The sequence below is a fragment of the Megalobrama amblycephala genome, linkage group LG20 (assembly GCF_018812025.1).
Source record: "Megalobrama amblycephala isolate DHTTF-2021 linkage group LG20, ASM1881202v1, whole genome shotgun sequence".
Classification (NCBI taxonomy): Eukaryota; Metazoa; Chordata; class Actinopteri; order Cypriniformes; family Xenocyprididae; genus Megalobrama; species Megalobrama amblycephala.
Window position 1 is genome coordinate 31,386,766 of NC_063063.1, and position 23,654 is coordinate 31,410,419.

Below are 23,654 nucleotides of genomic sequence, written 5' to 3' on the forward strand. Positions count from 1 at the left end.
TTGACAAGCCAGAGGGCCAATCGTTTACGCGATGATCGCGTAAACGATTGGCTGATGTTTTTAAGGCCCTACCTCGTGCACAGATGATGTATATTAATATTATTACTTTCAGTGCACCTAATAAATAGTCTTTTATCAGTTAGCAAAGACAGTTTCAAGTAATATTGCAAAAATATATAAAACAAAACATCCTCTTTAGCACCTTTAAACATGGCAGATTCCCATCGCAGATTCACCTATTTACTATGTAGCCTTTTTTTTTTTTTTTTTTAGAACTGAACTCAGTTGACTAAAGATGAAAATAAAGCATCCAACTGAAACCCAAAAATGAAAGCAGAAGATACTAGAAAATAGTGGTAAATTACCACATAAGGGGGAAAAATTCACTGTTGTTTCCATCGCCGTTTGTAAGGTAGCCAAGACAACAGCAAGCCTTGATGCACTGTGTTACTGTTAGCGGACGTGTGCCGAGACAAATAAATATGTTCGGTCTTTGCTGAGACATTGTTATTATTATTGTTATTATTATTATTATTATATATTGCCCATACGTATTTACCCCATCGCCAGCTCTGCTAATGGTCAGCTACCGGAATGTCTGAAGTTCTTTTCCAAATGTAGCCTAGCCAATAAGTCTAGAGTTATTTCTTTATTCTTTTACTGTAAATACATGAATTTAGTTTAGGCCTACATCATTTGATGCACTGATCGAAATTACTGAAAATTTGCAGCTGAAACAGCAATTTATGAGCTTGTCTAGAAGGGAACCTTATATAACGCAAACTTGTGTCTAACTTAGAATTTAGACCAGCTAAAATATATTGTTAGACCAAAAACATCTTATCAATCAAATAAGTAAAAGACATGTAATAAAGTAATAAATAAATTTAATAAAAACAGAAAGACATCTATTGCTTCAGCCTTATTCAAAGGCCCCAGAAATGGGTTCGTTTGTTATTGAAATTTACTTTTTCTTTTCACCTGGCTTCACCTTCCTGAAATCTAGAACAATACAAGAGAATTTTTTGGCAATCTGATCACTGACTGAACATCACCACATCTTGCGTTTCTAAAAGGAACAGTTCAACCAGTGCAGCAACATTCTTCAAAGAAAATAAAATAAAGTAAAAATAGCAACACTCCTCCCATCCATATTGTCAAAAATCTCAAATTTATTTCCTCATTTTGGATCTTTTACATATTTTTCATACATGCCTTATACTAAATACTTGAATAAAATATTACAGCACAATTTTTAAGAAAAGAAAATCATATTAGTTAGATTTCTATGATTATAATATCAGATTTCCACAGAATAGGAATGACCCAGTTATGTTTTTGCATGATTTGAATAAATGTGATGGTCATTGTTATTGTAGCAAATCCTTGCAAATAGTACAAAATAAATGTAATATATAAAAATTAAAGTAAATGATTAAATAATTCATTTTTATGCCACATAAAATATCAGTTATGAAATAAAGAAACGTTTAGAAACCCACAACCACTGTGGCATCAACATTTTGTTCAACATTAATTAAAATGGCATAAACAATATGCATGTAAAACGTTGTGGAAATAAACTAAAAGTGTGTCAGGACACTCATCAGAGGAACAAGAAACACCATCAGAGAACCACACAGACAAGAAGCCTCAGATACCTTCACTTGGTCTGGAACCCACTTATCTGTGAACAGGGAATATAATGAAATGCAGTGAAATGTAATGTATTCATGACAGAAATCATCTGTAACCTTTATTACAAATGAATAAAATAAATGAAATATTCACCTGTGTTCCCTCCAGACAACATCAGAGGACCCATGGATATGGAAGCACTGTCATGGAAGTCCAGAGACCTGCGCTCTCTCCACTGGTGTCCAGAGTCACAGTCCTGATAGAGAAAAGAGCAAAATCCAGCGGTGTGAATCCCTGTTTAATATCACTGAACAAACAAGAAACAAAGGAGTGCACAAAGTCTCCAGAAGAGGGCAGCCAAAAAACAAAAAAACAAAATACATCCCTTTCTTATATTAGTGTTTAATCAACAAGGGTTTATAAACTGAAGATTTCTAAACCTTTACATGTACCATTTACCCACCACATTTTACTAAAGATACTTTAATATTGATAGATATACAGTATGCACAGAAAGACAAACAGACAGACACTGTCTAATATAATTGATGAATTAGACTGAAATTCAACACGTATTGAAAAATTATTTCACAGCTACAAAACTAAAGATACACTTGAAAATCACGATTTTATGAAATATGGAAACTTTGTAAACTGACCATTGAGCAGCGATTGCTTGACAGAAGGCAAAGGTGAACAGCACAGTGCAGGTAAAGCTTAGTGGAGTTTGCAGTGAAGATGAACATCCTGAAGGAGAAACGGCTGGATGTCGAGACGCCGTTCTGCAGCAGCTCCACTGTGTCGTCATTTGGATTGGGACACCTGACAATATCAATAATGACATTTTTTTTCATTTGAAAGACATTCAATACAAAAAAGTCTCCTGTAAATCATAACACATTTGTATTCCATGTACAAAAAAAAATGGAATCTTGTGCTTTAGTTCTGACATACTGATTGATCAATTAATTAGAGTTAAGGCTTAAAAGAATAAAAAAAAGCCCTGCTTTACTCTGAAACAATGAGATCCCAGCGGAGGCTGTAATCAGGATCATTCACAGGTGTAGCCCAACACGTGTCCATCACCAGGGCAAACTGGTGGCTGTCGACCCCCTCAACACGAACTTCGACATGCATCTCCTGGTCGAGCTCTGCATCCACTGCACCAGTGAAGGGCCGGGTAAACTCATTATCCTGATATGCAATCATCCGAACCTGATATCTGCCTTCACCAGCGGGAAGAGTCTTGTGCACAATGCTGATGAAATATTCAAGAGCCATTAAAAAAAAGAAGATCTCAAGTTAATCAAGAGCATATATTCTTGGAGTATATTCACATACAGTGGCAAGAAAAAGTATGTGAACCATTCGCAGAATCTGTGAAAATGTGAATAATTTTAATAAAATAAGAGGGATCATACAAAATGCATGTTATTTTCTATTTAGTACTATCCTGAGTAAGATATTTTACATAAAATATGTTTGCATTTAGTTCACAAGACAAAACAATAGCTAAATTTATTAAAATAACCCCATTCATAAGTATGTGAACCATTGATTCTCAATACTGTGTGTGGTTACCTGGATGATCTATGACTGTTTTTATGTTTTGTGATGGTTGTTCATGAGTCTCTTGTTTGTCCTGAGCAGTTAAACTGAGCTCTGTTCTTCAGAAAAATCCTCCAGGTCTTGCAGAAATTTCAGTTTTCAAGCATTTTTGCATGTATGAACCCTTTCCAGCAGTGACTGAATGATTTTGAGATCCGTCTTTTCACACTGAGGACAATTGAGGGACTCAAACTCAACTATTAAAAAAGGTTCAAACATTCACTGATGCTCCAGAAGGAAACACAATGCATTAAGAGTCAGGGGGTGAAAACTTTTGAACAGGATGAAGATGTCACAATTTTTCTTATTTTGTTTAAATATCATTGTTTTTCATTTAGTACTGCCCTTCGGAAGCAACAGAAATACTTGCATGTTTCCCGAAAAAAAAAAAAAAAGTACAATTTACCTTGATATTTGAAATCAAAATTTTTCACCCCCCCCCGGCTCTTAATGCATCATGTTTCCTTCTGGAGCATCAGTGAATGTTTGAACCTTTTTTAATAGTTGAGTTTGAGTCCCTCAACCGTCCTCATTGTGATAAGATGGATCTCAAAATCATTCAGTCACTGCTGGAAATGGTTGAAATATGCAAAAAAAGCTTGAAAACCGAAATCTCTGCCATACCTGGAGGATTTTTCTGAAGAACAGAGCTCAGTTTAACTGCTCAGGACAAACAAGTGACTCATGAACAACCATCACAAAACATAAAAACAGTCATAGATCATCCAGGTAACCACACACAGTATTGAGAATCAATGGTTCACATACTTATGAATGGGGTTATTTTAATAAATTCAGCTATTGTTTTGTCTTGTGAACTAAATGCAAACATCTTTTATGTAAAATATCTTACTCAGGACAGTACTAAATAGAAAATAACATGCATTTTGTATGATCCCTCATATTTTATTAAAATTATTCACATTTTCACAGATTCTGCAAGTGGTTCACATACTTTTTCTTGCTACTGTATATTTACTCATTTTTTACTGTGCATTAGTTTTTCCTGCTTAAAAGATTCCCACCTCTCCAGTGGGTTGATTTCCACATTCATGGAAAGTGTTTGTGTTTGAAGATAAACACAGCTGAAAGAAAGCTTCAGGATTTTCTCTCTGCTGATGAGACCTTCTGACCTCGGTGTCCCCAGAATAAAGTTATCATAGATGAAGTGGGTGCCGTTAGCCTGTTGGACAACAAATATATTATTTTATAATTTAGCCTAAATTAAATTCAAGCAGTGGCGTGCAGTGGTGTTCTGAAATGATTTTTTTATTTATTTATGAATCAATGTAAATTCATGCATTACTCTTAATGTTGACACATCTTCCTTGTTAAATGAACATTACTTTACATTACATCAAAAAAGAAAAAAGAAACCAAATACAATTCTATTTTGTGGTTTTACAGTATTGTAAATGTTCTATTTATCAAAACCAAGTCAATCTCATCAAGTTACACCGTCTGTCACACACACGAATTGTATTTTTAATTTCACCAAGATGATTGCACTAAAAACCCCCGCAGTCATCATGCTTTCAGTCCACTTCAAGTTTGATTTTGACGTGACATAAAGCGGTGATATATAACTGGGTGATCTGTTTACTTACTTTTCTTCCGATTGACGCCATCATTTGTTCATTCAAACTGACTCGCGGAACGCACACGTCAACAAGAGGCGGGATTTATCGCACAAACCAATCATATCCAATCATAACCAATTACATCCAATCATAGCGTGATGGAGACATTGCCTCCTCTCACGTGACTTTCCCCCATTCATTCTCAATTACCCCCCACAAAACCCACCGCACGCCGGGGTCTGATGATTTTATATGGTTTTCTATGAGTGAAAAGGGAGGCATGACTCCTGCATACCTCCTGCTGTAACTTTACCTGCGGGTGTCACTGTTGGGCAGTGTTCCTTTAGAAATAAGCATGACTTGTGCTCTTTTTAATGTCATAATTTGTAATATTTGCGTTGTTTTATATGTAATATGGATTATTTTCCCATCCTATTTTTTTGAGGAGGCACTGCCTCCCTTGCCTACTCGGAGGAAACGCCCCTGAATTCACGATATTTTAAAAAGGCAGCAGCTATTTGCACTATAGCAGTGTTTTCTTTACACCAAGTAACTATGAGGGAAAAAGAAGAAAAAAGTTGTTAGATGCTATTTATATTTAGTGCAAATAGTGGCAGATACTATTTGCACCTTAGCGTATTGTAGTAATAATATTATAAAATAGTCTGTGAGAATCATAAATGTATGCTACCCCATTGGGACATTACTTGTCTCTGTTCCTAAAGCCCACACTACACCTTCTTCTAACTCTACCATATTAAACCTGTTGATCAGTAAAGTAGTCCTTGAAGGTCCATGGTTTATGAGCTACACGTGTTGTGGTCAATGTCTCAGCCTGTCTGATCAATGCGAGGACATCACATCCAGTTTCAATCATAGGCCAATTAAATACCTGTTAAACACTTTATTTCTACTAATAAACACCTGTTGGGCATTTTATTTCCACTTTTCGAATATTTTCTTTGTTTTTCTTAAAAATATACACCTCTCTGAGCTGAAACGCATTGGGAAAAGGGAGAAGATTGAACCTGGAAAACGCTGATTTGAAATCTGGTCAGTCACGTCAAAAGCTAACACAAGCTGCTTTTCTCTCCATTCCACTGCTCTTGTTTACAGATGTGTTTCTTTTTGTCTGGCTTAATCAAAGTTTGAGTAAATAACCTCTGCCAATGAGGTGGGCTATTTGCACATAGTTTAAATAGACACTCCTTAAAAAGGGGAGAAAAAAAGGTTAGTTTTCTTTCTTTCTTTTTCTTTCTTTCTTTCTTTCTTTCTTTCTTAACTAGTTCAACTTTATATATGACATTAAAAACTACAAAGCCCAAAACGTTGCATCAGTAAAGTGAAATAATGGTGAGTTACAAATAAATGGTGGAGAATGCGGGCACAGGTTCCAGTCTCTTTTATGGCACGGTGTTGTGCACCCTTCCCCACTGAATGTCTCGGAGACTTTGAGAAGTCTGTAGGGCAGTCTGTTTAAGCCCTTTATTTTCTTGTTACAGATTCAGTACCCTTACAGACCTCTCTAGTGACTTCTCAAAGAACAACAGAGATTCCCCAAGTGGTCAGATCAAACTGTGTTGGTTCTACAGACACTACAAATATTCAGATGGTGTATTTGAATAGTTAATACATAGTTAAACCTACCACAAGATTTGTACCACAGATGTGTCCATCATTATCAAAATGGAATTCCACTCTGCCATTCCGGACCGTTCCTTTGCAGCTGGGATCATTGAGGTGTAAGACATCAGCTTGAAAACCAGCCTCAAAGAGCTGACAGCGAGACACAGACATGGAGCCAGAGCTGCTTTCACAGGTTTCTAAGGAATCTGAACAAAACAAAAAAGTAAGGCAATTAATGATTGAAAAAAAAAGATATTTCATAGTTTCTGGTTGATTGATACCAACCAAAAGTGTCAGGTTCTGGTTTGGGTTGATCATCGTCACACAAACAGCCATAAACACCATTTTTCTTCCCACACCATTCATTCTCAGAGCAGCGGAGTTCAGAACAGCGATCTCTTACATCTAAGTAAAAAAACACAGATAAATGAAATACAACACAAAGACAATGAGTCATGTTAACAGAGCCAGAGCTTAACATTTTGGGCCCCTAAATGATTATTGTTCTGTATTCCCCAAGATATTTTTTTTCTAGTGAATTAAATGAGCCATTTCATTTTTAATAATTTTCCCTTTTAGATCCATAGATAGTACACTTTACATCCAACTAACCATAAGAATTAAATTGCTGGTGTGATTTCGATATAAATGCCCTCTGATACCCCCTTTCCACCAGCACAAACCGGGTGCGAGTTCAGAGCTAGTGCTGGTGCCAGTTCGGTGTTGGTTCAACTGACGAGCCTTCTAAGAACCGGTTTGCCTTTCCACGGGCTAGAGAGCCAGCACAGAGCCAGGACTTACGTCACTGCATACATCTCATATTTCACAGCAAAGCTAGCGCCGCAGCGCCAAACACAAATACACCAGGCTCGTTTGAGATGCATCGGTTTCTCGCATAGCGATCGACGCATGACATCGAAGCTCCGCGAGAGCAATCCAAAAGCACAAGGAGTCGTATGCTCTACAAACGCTCCCGCGGATCCGCGGCACCTGCCGAATCGGTCCGCGCTGCTCCGATGCATCTCGAACAAGCCTTCTATCAACAATCGCGGATGTTTCACTACTGTTGATGCTCATTGCGAACCTACATCGTCATCCAAACACGACTCGACGTAATTCGTATATAGACGGAGATTACAAACGAGCTGCTATTAGCTTGATTAGCTGTTATTTAAAAAATGGCGATCACAAGTTTCTTGATGATCACGGTAACCCCCCAGCCCCTGACGCAAGCGGTTCTTACTTCTAGCCCAGCAATGTTTTAGTGCTACTTACGAACCACTTTTCCTGGTTCGGAGCTGGTGCTTTGTGTGTCGAAAGACAAAGAACTGATTTGAAACTAGGCTCCGAACCAGCACTCAAACTGCCTTGTTGGAAAAGGGGTATACGTTCTCCACATGTGAAATGTGTAGCAGAGGTTTCTTTTTAGTCGTGATTTGCTGTAAAATCCAATATACTGCTGCCTCATTGTGACAGGCACTGTTGGACAGTAGCATTGCTAAAAAAAAAGCTTAATGGTAGTGCTGCTATATTTTATTTTAAAATCATAACTATTAAAATCTAGGCTTTATGAGCTAATAATGTCCAATTTATGAATTAATCATGTTTTTAAACAGTCATTCTTTTCTTTGGATTGGTCAAACGGGTTATAAAAATGATAAAAATCAGATAATGACTGTGAATCATTCAGACAGCTCATTCATCCACTGAATCATTTGGAATCAGTTTCTCACTCTTCATCATAACAGGAACACAGAGGACAAAAAACAAACTTGTATCCTATGGACCCTATTACCCCTCCCTGCTACTTTATCATCTTTCAGGTTAGTTCAGAAACCTACATTTTAGTAACACTGGTAACAAAATCACAAAATATTCTGTGCTGAAATGTGATTTTGACTTACCACACCGCAGACCCGAGCGCCATTCTGAGATCTGTGTCCCCAAGATGGCACAAGCTGTTTCATAGGCTTCAACAGCTGAACATAGCATGCCATTGGTACGTGCGTAGAGACACAGATCATACACACAAGAGTAGTAATAAGGTGCAGGGTCAACATGAAGATGGCAGTTCTGGAAGGGGCCAGTGGTGTTAGTGATAATACTACAGAGATCAGAATACCTCTGCCTGGATGGACACTCATCAGCATTACCGGGCTGGTCTCTGATACCACAGCTGAAGAATACAAGGAAACTTCAGGTCAATTATATGCCAATACTATTTCACCATTTGGATAGTTTTCAGGTGAACAGCAAACATCATTTGCTATATTCATTTGCATATTTTGAACTAAAGCAGTGATTTTCTTTTTGTTTTGAAGCAAGGATTTTCAGAAGAGGTTTTACAGTGGGCACTGAGTGGCGACTCAACAAAGTAAAAGTAAACAGTTTAACATTAAACAAATATGAACATTAGCATGAAATCATCAACATTTGGAAGCTAATCTCTCTCATTATTTTGGCTGCTCCCAATTCACGGTTGCCAGAGTGGAGTCATCAGTAATTCAACACAGATTTTACTCCAGATACATAATCATCTAAATAGTCCTTTAACTGATGCAACCCCAAGAGTGCAGTAGCATGTGCAACCTTACTGGCTGGGACACTCACACTTACTCTATTGGAAATGTAGTGCAACCAATTCACCTAACTTGCATGGCATTGGAAACCCACCCTGACACAAGGAAAACATGTAAACCCCATACAGAAATGACTCTTGATTCAGCAGGGACATGAACTAGTCAATAATAATCCAATTAATGCATTTATGCAAATACATGACATTTTTGCAGCATTTACTTCTGTCAGCAGCAATTAATTCACTCAATTTATTTTTCTGGATTACTTTCATCCAAAGTGACTTGCATTGCTTTCAATATATACATATTTTCATTTGGAATCAAACCCATAGCTTTGCATTTGATAGTGTCATGCCCTGCTGTTTGAGCTACAAGACATCCACAAAACATACAAACCTTATTTCCCTTTCCACCACTCTAACAAAACAAACCCGAGGACACATTTTTGAATTATGACCCATCAAATTAAAATTACTGTCTTAAAGTCTCATGGATCATACCCTGGAATGCTGGTGTCTGATCTCCAGCTGTGGCCAAAGGAAATGTCATCAGAAGCGAGTTCTCCACTGGGCAGCACTTTGTCATCCACAGGATTACCATTGAAATTTCCACACATTCCACATAGAGATCCATAGAATCTTTTGCTCACCCTGACTAGAAGGCTGTTATGTCCATCAAAATGGACAATGAATTCATTCAGTGCATTTAGAATTACAAATCCTTGCTCCTCATGTAGCCCTACAAGATCATTGATTTGATAAACTGGTGTGTCAATAGGATTTCCATCAACCTGAAGGAGAATTAGAACATTTCGATATAAGAGAGAAAATGAGAGAAGTGTATAAGTCTATTTAAGTGTATATAAAATGTATGCAATTTAAAACATAACTTACTTTAACTCTTCTGTTCTGCCCAATAGTAATGTGTGTCTGTTGTCCATGTTGTGACAACCAAACATCCACTGCAGAAACAAATGACACTACCATGTTCCCCCGGTGCCTGTTGGTGGCCACCACACGGAACCCCAGATCACTGTCTGTAACATTTCCGCAGGTCTGGGCAATCTCATACGAACACGTTCCCTGGAAGGTTTAACAAAATAAACATAGTCTTCATTTCTTTCACTTCTCTATACTGACATTGCATAAATTCATATATTTATTATGTTAAATACATTTGTCAAACTTGTTTACCTAAATAACCCTCCTTTGAATAAACTTGAATATTTTTTGTCCTCTACTACTGGGACACAGTTGTCTGCAAAAAAGCTCATACCTGAAAGTGGGCCACAGTCCCATCAAAGGTGATGTAGTGGGGGTCACCCCAGACTGTGCACGTGGACATTGTACTATAGCAATCACGATGTCCATTTCTGACCGCACACTCCATGGCCACTGGGCAGAAAGATGCAGTGCAGCGCAGATCATTCGGAGCAAAACACTGGCAACGCTGGGAACATGTTGAATCCCAGAACTGTTCACCAATCTACAAAATCAACAATGACAACAAACTTTACATTTCCATAAAACAAGGTCAGTGAGTATTTTTACATTCAAAAAAGCATCCTGGTATCACCATGTAGTTTTTTTAGGAGCACCATGCAAATGCAATGGAATGTAAATATATGGTATATCAAATACTATGATTATACCATCTTTGTACTATGGCACTATGTGTTTTAAGTATTTGACATGATGTATGTTGCCATAATATGCTGCCCTATATAATAAGGTTTAACATAAAAACATAATGTTTTAATCCTCACATGATAGTAGAATCCATCATACAAGCAGCCACATTGCTCCACTGGTACACAGAGTCCTCCACTCCTCACAAATCCCTCATCACAGAAACAACCTTCTGAGCATGTGTGTTCACAACTAGCATCGATGCTGCTGGCGCATGTATGACCACAGTCTGTGCCACACACCTCATAATGACTGTTTGGGGTGTTTGATGAGCAGTCCATGACTGGAAAAGCAATTAATAGTTTGTACAATATTAAATCTTTGTGATAAAAGGAGAGCAAAATTCAATATAGAGAACAAATTCATCTGAAGTTGGTCTATTTACATATATCTCAGCCACACCTCCGGTCACTTACCACAGGATGCAAGTTCTCTCCAGGGGTAGACCATGGCATTGACAGATTGACAAGCACTCACATAGGATTGGATAGAGTGACACAAAACATCATTACGGTTCCCAGAGATGCACACATCAAAGACACAGTTATCAAAGTAGGCCTGTGGAACTACAGAACCATGGCAGAAGCTAAAGGGGCCCTGGTTGTCTCTGATGATCTGACACAAGGCTTGTGAGATCAGAGTTGTGCTCTCATCTTGGCAATGGCCAGGATTGCTGTCCCCACGGTCATTGCATGTGATGTTGTCCTCAACCTTCCATGCTGCCCCAAAAAGGTCTGCTGACGGTGCCAGAGAACCTGACAGAGTGAGGAAGTCATCCTCAGGATGGCCATTAAAGTTGCCACAGATGCCACACATAACTCCATTGTATTCTGCTGGCACAACAATGTTTACCTCCCAGGAACCACCATAACTGACACTGAAACCAAAGTCAGTTGAGACATATATAAACTGTCCTGTGGAGTAGACAAACACCCGACCAGAGTCAAGATAGATAGGGAGGTTTCTGGTCTCTTCATCAACCTAATTGAAGAAAAAGTAGAGTTTGTTTATACAAAATAATCGTATCAATAATTACAACAGTAATTTTTTTCATATCACATTTACAAATTACAGTGAGAGGGACATGCTTGCCTTAACAGCAGAATAACTGTTCATGTCCCGTGACATGTGCACAAGATGCCCTGAGACGTTGACAAAAACTTCAACAGTTATTGACACAGGCCATCCATTCCATGCTTCATTTCTTGCTTCCACCTGGAAGTGTGGTAGTCCATGAGTGTCATTACACACTGTGGCCAGCACATATCGGCATGTACCTTGAAAGTCAAAGTAGGTTCTATCAAAGGAGATATAATGGGGATCTCCAGAAGCAGAACATTTACCATGTGGACGAGAATGGCAGCCAAACTCTCCATCCACCACACGACAGATTTCCTGTTCACTGCAAGATGATGGTGTGCAACGGACATTTCCAGTGATTCCATCACAGACACACAGGGACTGGCACTCTTCACCATGCCAGAACTGTTCTCCAGGCTGCCGATAACGGCCATCATAGTGGCAGCCGCAACCAGTGGGGGGAACACAGCGATCTCCATCCAGCACTAGTCCATCATTGCACTGGCATCCCCCCTGGCATGGCAAAGCACACTGGAAGGGAAATGAGAGGCTAGGGCAGGACGCCGGACAGGATGTGCCACACAGTTCAAAATGTGTATTTGCTGGACAGTTGGGATCTGGGATAATTAAGACAAAACCAGATGGAATGAATGATGAGCATTTTGAAGAAGATGTATACTTTTAATTCTGAAAATCTTATCACCTTACAAGATACTAACCACAGTGGGTGATACTCCTCCACTCTCCAACTGCAATGCCATTCTGTTGGCAGTGCAGTGTGTACCCTCGCAGGGCTTCACATAGAGCCTCCCTGGCACCGTCCGTCTGCTCCAGCATCTGAATGCAGTCTTCAATTCTTTGCCAAGGGTCTAGTGTTCTGCTGCACTGAGCAAATGGTCCATCATTCATTGCCATGATGCTGCAGCGCTCACTGAACTCACTCCTATTCTGATTAAGTCCTGGTTCCAAAATGTCAGCTGGGTCCTCACAGTGGGCTGACAGGGATCCGTCACGCCAGCTGTCCGCAAAAAGCTGCGAGTCATCCAGCAGGACACCATCTGGGCTATAGAATTCATCAATAATGTTTCCATTCAAGTTTCCACACAGACCTCCAAGTGTACCGTTGTAAGTGGTTGGAGCTGTGATTCGGACAATGTGCGGCCAGTCAGCTCTAATCGTCACTCCAAAGTTCGTCTCCAAAACAAAACCCCTCACACTGCTGTGATAGATGCGGATCTGACTGGAACCAACACTGATGGGTAGACTAACCACCTGTCCATCCACCTGGGGAGAATAAAAATGTTAATTGATCTAGCATATGAGTTTGAAATAATATAGTTAAACTGTTGCAAATAAATGAAAAGCTAAGATTCTTTAGCCTACCTGTAAATTGCTACCTTCTCCCAACTCAATGGAAACATGAGTTCCTCCTGCCTCAAACTTCAGGAACCTGGAAAAGCCTTGAAGGCCTCTGGGTATTTTCTCCACTGTCAAAACAAAGTATGGTAGTTGGGATGGCCCCATCACTCTGGCAAGGGTCAGTCCACAAGCTCCAGGGTATCTGAAAGTTTGTCCATCAAAGGTGTGGTATGAACCCAGGCTTTCAACCGAACAGGTAGCATAACTGATGGGTCTGCAGCCCCTCACACCATTATGGAGTCCACACACCTCTGCTGGACCACACTGGTGCTGATAGCAGACCACTGACCTGCTACTGCAAACACACTGTCTCTCACAGTCCTCATCCAATACTACTGACTGTCCCTCAGAGTAATAGAAGCCCTCAAATGTGCAGCCACAGTTCACTTCAGGCACACATTGCCCAGCACTGAGGATGTTCCCATCATCACAAATACAGCTCTCCTTACTGGGCAAGGGACAGTTTATTGGGGCAGATGGGTTGCTGCAAGTTGCAGGGCAGCCTGGTCCGTGGGACTCAAAATGACTGTGTTCAGGGCATATGATTTCTGGAAATGGAGGGCAGAAATAAAAATATGCAAACTTTGTGATCTTTCACCTTCCAAAAATATTTTAAATTATTATTATTTAAATGGACTTATTTTAAGTTAAATTAGGTTGATTGCCAATCTTACTTTTAATACAGATATAACAAGGCACTTACCACAAAAGTCTGGTTGTCTCCACTGCCCTAGTTGTACACCCTGCTGTTGGCATTGAGCAGAATACACATTGAGAGCCTGGCACAGAATAGGCTGGTACCCTCCTCCTAAGCAAAGATCATAGACACAGTTCTCTATGTAGGTCTGTGGTGAAAACACAGAGTGGCAAGATGCAAAAGGCCCTGAAACATCTCCTAGGATTCCACAGTGGTTTGTGTCACTGTAAAGGCTCATTTCACTGCTGGTACAAACCGCACAAGCAAGGCCTGTGCATCTGACATCATGGCATTCAGGATCTGTGTCGCCCTCTACCTTCCAAGAGTTGGCAAATTCAACATCTGAGCTCAAGATCTCCCCAGAGATTGAACGGAAGTCATCTTCAGGATGTAGGTTATAGTTCCCACACAGACCACATGTGGCATTCTGGTAGTCATAAGGTACAGAGATGGTGACATAGCTATACGCATCATAGGTCACTAGGAGACCAAAATCTGTGCTGATGGCCACGGAAAAACCTGACTGATACACTTGGATGGAGCCATTGTGGAGGGTAAATGGCGTTGCTAGAAAGGTCCCATTGACCTTGAAAATGTTGACAAAAAAGAAATTAGGAAAATGTAAGAAAGGCTGAAATCAAATCAATCTTACAGCAGTAGCTTAAAGTGATACTTACCTTTGCCTCATAATGGTGATCTTTGACCAGTTCAATTTCTTCATTATAGACAAATACTCTGACTATCCTAGTCCATGACACATGTGTACTACCCCGATGCTCATTTTTGCCTTCAATGCGATAGTACGGCAAACCATTTCCACAAGCCTAAACAATGATACAAATTCAGAATCAGTAAAAGACTGTACAATCTCTTCTACAATAAATAGAAAGCCAGGTAACACTTTAGAATAATGGTCCGCCATTAATAAGTAACTATGTAGGAAGTAATGCAGGACTAATGAGTAGTACTACATTAACACTTCAGCTACTACTATTAACTAATATATGAACAAGATTAACTAATCAGTAAGTAATATCAAATTTAGGACTAAGATAGTTCCTTATTAGCTAATTAGTAATTAGAGAATGAGATTGACATCATTAAGAACTAATAGGTAACTATGCCAAATTATATAGAATTACTAATTAATTACTAATCACAACATTAAAGTGTCTGAGATCTGAGCAATTGTCTTTTTTTACTCTCAACATGGTTATAAAATGTATCATTAATTACTCAAGTGTTACCTAGTCACTATGCAGGAACTACTAGTGATCAGGACCATTATTTTAAAGTGAAAAACATCTTTTTGACTTTAAAATAATGGTCCAGATCACTAGTAGTTCTTGAAGATTGTCCTTTTTTACTCTCAATGTGGTCATAAAATGCATCACTAATTAATCAAGTAACGATGCATCATTGAACAAATCAACTAGCTAGTCACAACTGTTTCCCGAAACCGTATTGCCGCAAACCTGTCGTTCAACCACATTGGTGAATGACGTCACGTAGATGGTGGAGTAATAACTTCTTTAAATGATCCGTTTGAGATTGAATTAATGCTAGAATTTCTGCTATAAATTACAGACATGGCATTAGAGGACTAATTCTCATTTTCCTCAGTTATTTTGCTTTATTTCCAGATTAAATCAAATGCTTGTTTTTACGTACTAGAGCACATACACACATGCGCACTCTACAAAAACGGTGCTTTAAATCTCTTGACAAACTAAAATATATAAATGACACTTGTATATATTCGAAATAGAAGATATACAATGTACTTAATGTCAGCTTGCTTATTTAGCTCAAGCTAACGATTTATTAAGTCCACGTCAAAAAAACAGGAAACTATGCTTCTAACCACAGCTTGAGAGCTGTCGTTCCAACCACACAAGTTTACGATGCAGTTTGCGAATGTTCGTTTGAACGATGGTTTCGGGAAACACCAAATCGTTGAACTATGTAAGTAACGACGGAACTTGCGATGTTAGTTGGCTAACGATGCTTTTGGGAAACGCACCCCTGATCACTAGTAGTTCCTGCATAGTGACTATGTAACTGTCCTCCAAAAAAAACCGACCCTATAGGTCGTTTTTAAGCACCATATTACGACCTATATTTACGTTTTGAAATCATGCGCCCTCTAGTGGGCGTAAAAATAATGACAGTGTCGTGTTACGTCTGTCGTCATGAAATGACTGTCATTACCAATCAAAATGCGTGTTCATTTAAATGCAGTGTGTGGACTTTTTATACCATTTCTCCTATTTCCATTTACCAAAACTAATTTTTATTAATGACTACACCCACCCCATCCCTAAACCTACCCTTAGTGATTTAGTTAATAGTTATTAATGATGGTAATCTCATTAGGTAATTATTGATTAGCTAATAAGGAACTATCTCCTAAATTTGATATTACTGATTAGTTAAGCTTGTTTCTATATTAGTTAATAGTAGTAGCTGAAGTGTTAATGTAGTACTACTCATTAGTCCTGCATTACTTCCTGCATAGTTACTTATTAATGATGGACCATTATTCTAAAGTGTTACCGAAAGCCATAGCAGCACTACTAACCTCAGACAGAACATATGTGCAGGTTCCTTGAAAGTGAAATATCTGATTGTCAAAGGTGTAGTAATGAGGATCACCGGAGATGGTGCACGTTTGCCGCTGAATATTCTGACAAGAGTATTGGAAAGCAGCTGGACGACAAGCTTGGGAAAAAGTACAGGTCTCAAAGCTGCACTGGAGGCCTGCTCTGGTACAGGTGCATCTCTGCTGACAGTTGATATCACTCCAGAAGGAGTCTCCCAGCTGCACTGGAAAACCTATAACAAAGAGTTTATGAATACAAAAAAAAAAAATCATACCAACATACCAAAAATCATTTGTGTCATTTCTGGAAGGCTTCACCTATGGCTCACTAACATGGTATAATCACATTTGAATGGTTAATTAATAGTCTTTTGCAAAAAGCAAATATTGCTTGCAATCAGGAAAGCAGTGTTTACCATTAAATTGACAGCCTCGTGTTCCATGATCTGTTCTGAAGGCCCATCTGCCTGGCACATTGACATTGCTGCTGTATGGTAGGGCTGTGATGTCATTCTGGAGTGATCCAGTAATTGAGAAATGGTGACTCGAGTTGATGGTGTCATAACCAGCCTAATGATATGGAAGAAATCCAGATGTCAGATTAGTTAGTCATAAACAATTCAATACATTATATAAATCTGTCATCTTGTGCATACCTGTACATATTGTTGCGTTGGAGCGATTGCACCAAAGTTCATTACAACAAATGAGAGATGGCCATTTGAAATCAAAACCACTTGGAAAGATGTTTCCTTAAAAAGACACATACAAAAAAAGTTGTTTTTTTTTTTTTCCCCCTTTGCAAGTGAAGCAAGAAAACGTGGTATAATGATTTTAATTTCTTATGGGAACATGACGGTTTCCATGGTACCAAATTGGACTACTTACTGTTCCTGAATTGTAGTAGTATCCAACTCTATCCCATGTTGCAACAAAGACACATGAAGCAGAGAAACTCAAGTCAGGGAAGTATTGGTTTATGTCTTGGGTCGCCTGTGTAAGGACACTGCCAGAGGTGTACTGTTGATATGAGATAACACCATTCCAACCGTTGTTAATATCTGTCCAGAATGGAGCAATGAGGTCTTTCCCTCCATAAGCTGGGAACTGATATGGAGAGAAGCTGGACCATGCACTGTCAAAAGTCAAGTGTCCATTGTTGTTAACCTGAAATAGAAGAGGACTGATTATCATGGGCAGAATTCTTATAAAGGATGCAAGCATGCATTTTCTCATTTACTTTTTCTCCAAGAGTATAATGATTATAGACATTCATAATCCCAGATCCTCTCATATCCGATTGACTTACATAAATTTGGTTGTATGATTGCCCAAAAAATATAAACGGCTGCTGGAGGTATATAACTGATGAACTTCCATCATCAAAGCGTTCAATCACTGTGTCTCCAACTCTAAATGGATAAAATCGGCTCATAATATCAATGCCATTGTCTGAGAGAAAAAAAAAAAGAAAAAAAAAAAAAAAAAAAAAAAAAAAAAAAATATATATATATATATATATATATATATATATATATATATATATTAGTAATGTCATAGTAATCATTTCAGTTTCATTTACCTCAGTGTCCCCATCATAATATTTGCAATTGCACATTATGACCTACATCTACATGGCTGAATCACTTTAATATGACTGATAATATAATATATAGCTTTATAAATTTGTATAAGTTATTTAGGTACATGAATCACAAACACATAACATAGATCTGATTTACTCATGCAAAACAACAATCCTCCAGATTAACACAATACATCATATTACCAATCGTAGTGTCCATGGATGTAGTTTCTGTTGTTGTAGTTTCAGCTTTGGTTGTCTCTGGTGTGACAGTAGTAGTGGTAGTGTTTATGTTGCTTGAATCTGAAATAAATTATAAATATTACATAAAAAAAAAAAATATCTCCTGCATACAATGCGCAAACAATGTGTAAATATTACCTGCACAGTATGCCAAATAGCAACCATTTGGGCGTACAAACTCATAGACATAATAATCTCCTGGACAGGCTTTGACTTTAATGGGATTGGATTGGAAAAGGCAGCAGTTATTGCTCCAGTGACCGCAGACATCTCGAGTGACCACTCCTTCCTCAACTGTTGGATGTCCTCCGTTCAGCCACAGTGGAGCATGAGTGCCACAACTATACTGATCAACACATGTGTCTGGCATCTGAACGCTCTGACCCTGAATGAAGAGACGATACCAGCCATTCCAGCTGACCCTATAGTCACACATTAGTTGAGGGGAATGTTGATTGTTGGTGGCTCTCCATGGATCATCCAGGACAATGTAGTTATAGCAAGGGTCAACAGGGGGAGCTGTTGTTATAGAAAAATTACAAATATTAATTTTGTTGAATGAATAAATGAATTATATAAATAGTTATCTCCAGAATGCTCTTTACTTTAGCTCCCTGTTTAATGTGTGTTTTAAGTTCAAAGCTGAAGACAGTTTGTTTTGAGTCTTCAGAACATCTCCTCTTAAAAACAGCTAAACCTAAGTCCCTTGCAATTGAGCACAAATATTACAAGCAACTTGACATTGAGAAGAAAGAACACTTTGCCACTTATATTGCAAAAAAAAAAAGAGTGGTGATCTGTACAGACTGTTAATTGAAAATGATATTTTTTTTGCTTGCATTGTTTATTATACTTGCATGTATTGTTTGCTTATTACTTCATTTTGCATGTTTTTTTATGTATTTGATTCATTTTCATGCATTCATGTACAAATCAAGAAAGATAATACACTATAAAAATGAATGAATGTATGAAAGACTAAGAAACTATACTATGGTTATTTTATCTTTTATGTACATGCTGGTTAGTAACTAAAAAAGATGCTCATGAGAGTTTATAAATGAAGCAAGATACTTTACCAGTGTTTGTGATTGGTGGAGTAATGGATTCAGTGGATGGTATTGTCTCTGTTGTTGTAGACGCTGATGAGATGGACTGACTTGATGTTTCTGGTATTAGGAATATTTTAAATCAATATATAATGCAAAATAAAATGCAAATGTAACACATGACATTTCATATTTAATATCCTAATAACCATAGGTTTTATATGACGTTAAGCCTCCCAAATAAATAAATAATCTTCCAGACTGATATATCACATTATATTACCAGTTGTAATGTCCATGGCTGTAGTTTCCATGGTTTGGACTGTGCTTGTATCTGCTATAACAGTAGTAGGGTTTATGCTGCTTGCAACTGGGGAAAAAAAGAAAGAAAGAAAAAAGTTAACTTTAATGATGCTTTTTGGGAAATGCACCCTATATTGTTCCTTATTTTAGATTAGATTTGCATTAGGCAAATGGGTGTATAATATTTGGGTACCAACAATGAAGGAGAAAAAAAGAAAAGAAACAGCAACAAATGCTAGTCATGGAACTTGATTTACAAAGACCACACAGAATACATAAAATGAGGCTAAACAGAAACGTTGGTAAGTGTTGCATATGTCATAGGCCCATATGTTTTATTTATTGTTTGTATTGACAACAGCGTTCATTCATAACTCTGGCCTCTGTTCTGGAAGAATTTGAGGAAGTGAACACTATATTAACTGGTTTATCGGAGGAGCAGTTATTACACTCTTTACAACTGTTCTACATTCCTCACCTGCACACTTTAGGAAATTTTTTTTAGAATATCTGCAATCTGCAAAAATAGCTCGTTCCTGGATCTCTGCTTTTGCTTTCATTGTTTATTATACTTGCATGTATTCTTTGCTTATTACTTAATTTTGCATGTTTTTCATGTATTTGATTCCTGTTCATGTATTCATGTACAAATCAAGAAAGATAATACACTACTAAAAATGTATGAATGTATGAAAGACTATGAAACTATGGTTCTTTTATCTTTTATGTATGTGTACATGCTGGTTAGTAACTTTTTCACATGTTCAAAAAGATGCTCATGAGAGTTTATAAAGGAAGTAAGACAATACTTTACCAGTGTTTGTGATTGATGGAGTAATGGATTCTGTGGATGGGATTGTCTCTGTTGTTGTAGACGCTGATGAGATGGACTGGTTTGAGGCTTCTGGTATTAGGAACATTTTAAATCAATATCAATCATTTTAAAACAAATCCAGAAAAATAAATAAATAAAGTACAAATAGGTGCAGTATATGCTTACCTATACAGTAAGCTCCGCAAGCTAATGGCTTGACAAACTCATAAACATAGTAATCTCCTGAACAGGCTTTGACTCTTATAGGGTGGGAAACATAAGTACAGCAGCCATTCCATGAGGAGACACAGACCTGACGGGTGACCACTCCATCTTCCAGCTGTGGGTGAGGGCCGTTGAGCCACATTGGGTAATAAGTGCCACACATGTACTGATTAACACATGAATCTGGCATCTGAGTATTTTGACCATCGTAGAACAGCCTGTACCAGCCATTCCACTGCACATTATAGTCACACACGAAGTAGTTATAGTGATTATAGTAAGAGTTATTAGTGGATCTCCAAGGCTCATCCAGACTAGTATAGATGTAGCAGGGGTCGACACTTGGAGTGGAGAAAGGTACTATAGTAGAAAAAGTAGAAAGATAGCATTGTATATTAAAGATTACATTTATTCAAGATGTAAATAATATAATTCATGATAAGCATGTCAAATATAAAGATGAATAAATGTACCTGCACAATAAACAGGAGCTGGGATTGATAGAGCTGGCCTGGTAAACTTGTAGACATAATAATTTCCAGGACAAGCTTTGACTTGGATTGGGTCAGATCTGTAGCGACTGCACTGATCATGATGAGAGCCATAAACTTCACGAGTAACAACTCCATCTTCTAGCTGAGGATGAGAGTCACCAAGATACAGAGAACTAAAACCTCCACATGACAAGAAAGACATACACCAGTCAGGCATCTGAGCACTCAAGTCATTAATGAAGAGTCGATACCAGCCATCCCATTCTACACGAGTGTCATCATGATCAGATATGTATCCATACATAGACCAGTAATTGAGTGTGTTTCTCCAGTGGTTGTCGAGTATGTTGTAGTTATTGCACGGATCATAATCTGTTAGTGAGAGATGAAAAAAGACAAATTAAAGTCCAATGAGGAACTTCCAAGTACAAATGTGAATCAGTGAAACACAGAAATAATTGTGAGATTCTTAAATCATTCAAACACAATGTGACTGTGTAATAGTGAAAACGATTATGAATAAACATTGACATTTAAACTGTAATGCAAAACCTTAATTCGAAAAATACTAGCACATTTTTCTATTGAGATCATTTTTAATAATAATATTATTATTATTATTATTAATATATTCTTTCACATATTATTTATAACTTACTCAAGGTGATGCTGGATCCAGTGAATATATCTGGACCCACAGTGGAAACTGCTTGTGAAATAGTGCTGACATCTAAAAAAATAGAAAAAAAAGTTTGTGTCATGACAGAAATCATTGTAAAAAGTTTGAAAGACTTAAATTAAATGAGAAAACCAGAGTACCTATGCAGTATCCTGAACAGGAGGATTGTGGATTCACGAGTTCATAGACATAGTAATTGCCTGGACAAGCTTTCACTCTGATGGGTCTTGTCTTGTATTCACAGCAGCCACTCAAAGGAGTCCCAGCACAGACATCCCTGATCACCACTCCATCCTCTATCTGAGGGTGAGGATCACTGAGCCACAGATTGATGTATGCGTTACAGCTGAATGAACTAACACAGGTCTCTGACATCCGGATGTTCATTCCATAGTGAAAAAGCCGATACCAGCCATTCCAGGAGAAAGAGTTATCACAAACGTAAACTCCACTTTCATTGTTGGCTCTCCAGGGACGATCCAGAGACTCATAGTTGTAGCAGGGATCACTGCTGATGCTTTGGAAAGCAACTGTCATGGAGATTGCAAAATAACATTACATAAATGTAATTTGTCTGTGTGTGTGGGTGTGTGCAGGCTCAAAATGGGACAAGTATGCTTTAGAGCAAAACTTATAGCTACTTATATTGGCTCAGCTATTGTTGGAACTGATGCACAAATACATTTGTTGATATGTCTGTCGATCAAATATGTAAACTGCAAAGCTCAGCTCAAACTGTTGAACTTGTCTCGTCCAACTCAAAATGAGCCACGATCTATTGCAAGATGCAGGTTATTAATTCCTGCCAGCTCTGAGGTGGCCACAATCTATGCAAATATTCAAGTTTTCCTGACAAAGACTTGACTGCAAATCAGCACAAGAGGACTGGGGAGTAATATTATGATGTGTTCATATGTAGTAAGATATAAAATATTGAACAAACAGAATTGTGTTACAAATAACATGAGATCTATGAGAGCTACTGATTTGCATGGGGAACCAACATAGTAAAGAATGGATAATGGACTGGATGGAATAACAAAAAAAATCATTACAAAAATATTAGAGAAAAGATTTAAAATTGTACCTGCACAGTACATAGGCCTTGGAGCTGATATGATGGGTTTGACAAATTCATAGACGTAATAATCTCCAGGACAGGCTTTGACTTGGATGGACGTGGATCTGTAGTCGCCACACTGACGGGAATACTCCCACCACCACCTCTGAGCCAAAGTTCCCAGGACTTCTCGGGTCACCACTCCATCCTCAAGTGTTGGATGAGAACCGCTGAGATGCAGTCCAGTTTGACCACCACATCCCATATAACTCATACACCACTCAGACATCTGGGCACTTTCTCCATTCAAATACAGACGATACCAGCCACTCCATTCAACAAGGGTGTCATCATATCCATAGTTTTGGTTTTGCTGTATATCTCTCCAGGATTCATCAAGAGTGTGATAATCATAGCATGGATCAGAGATGGAAGTAGTAGGTTCTGAGAGAATAAAGAAATAAGACAGTTCACTTAGTCACTGAGGTCCACTGACTGCATCTACAAGTGTATCCTTTATAACCTTCTCTCACTAATTAATTGATCTCAATTGAGTGTTAAGGAACTGTATAGGCCAAAACCCACTTGAATAACAATACTGTACTTAGTGTTGGAACTTTGATGACAAATGTAAGATTAAAATATTTTCCTATTAAAACAATTTTCCTATTGAAAGAAAATATAC

At 38.1% G+C, this 23,654-nt stretch overlaps 1 protein-coding gene across 1 annotated transcript; it reads right to left on the minus strand.

Annotated features, from left to right (window-relative positions):
• Window positions 1-1,177: 1,177 nt before the first annotated feature.
• Window positions 1,178-23,378, minus strand: LOC125255227 (alpha-tectorin-like). Its single transcript, XM_048170277.1, has 33 exons — window positions 22,997-23,378; window positions 22,050-22,439; window positions 21,889-21,960; window positions 21,210-21,602; window positions 20,698-21,096; window positions 20,512-20,601; window positions 19,678-19,764; window positions 19,425-19,514; window positions 18,484-18,864; window positions 18,307-18,405; window positions 17,827-17,969; window positions 17,406-17,684; window positions 17,174-17,269; window positions 16,934-17,087; window positions 16,497-16,750; window positions 14,593-14,739; window positions 13,922-14,501; window positions 13,183-13,766; window positions 12,519-13,083; window positions 11,818-12,416; window positions 11,136-11,700; window positions 10,797-11,002; window positions 10,307-10,516; window positions 9,925-10,113; window positions 9,532-9,821; window positions 8,357-8,628; window positions 6,738-6,857; window positions 6,474-6,658; window positions 4,272-4,429; window positions 2,651-2,896; window positions 2,298-2,460; window positions 1,792-1,894; window positions 1,178-1,687 (listed from the first exon to the last, which is right to left on the minus strand). Exons 1-33 carry the CDS (start codon window positions 23,256-23,258, stop codon window positions 1,584-1,586), a joined length of 8,475 nt encoding a protein of 2,824 aa, XP_048026234.1. The 5' UTR covers window positions 23,259-23,378; the 3' UTR covers window positions 1,178-1,583.
• Between the last annotated feature and the right edge of the window lie 276 nt (window positions 23,379-23,654).

What these genes read in the sequence shown, in the direction of transcription:
- LOC125255227 (XM_048170277.1), bottom strand. Translation starts at nt 23,258, where the DNA reads ATGTCTGAGTGGTGTATGAGTTATATGGGATGTGGTGGTCAAACTGGA. An exon ending in ACGAGGCTGTCAATTTAATG is followed by an intron (nt 16,751 to 16,933) that starts GTAAACACTGCT and finishes TCTTTGTTATAG; the next exon opens with GTTTTCCAGTGCAGCTGGGA. An exon ending in TCAGACACCAGCATTCCAGG is followed by an intron (nt 8,629 to 9,531) that starts GTATGATCCATG and finishes TGTATTCTTCAG; the next exon opens with CTGTGGTATCAGAGACCAGC.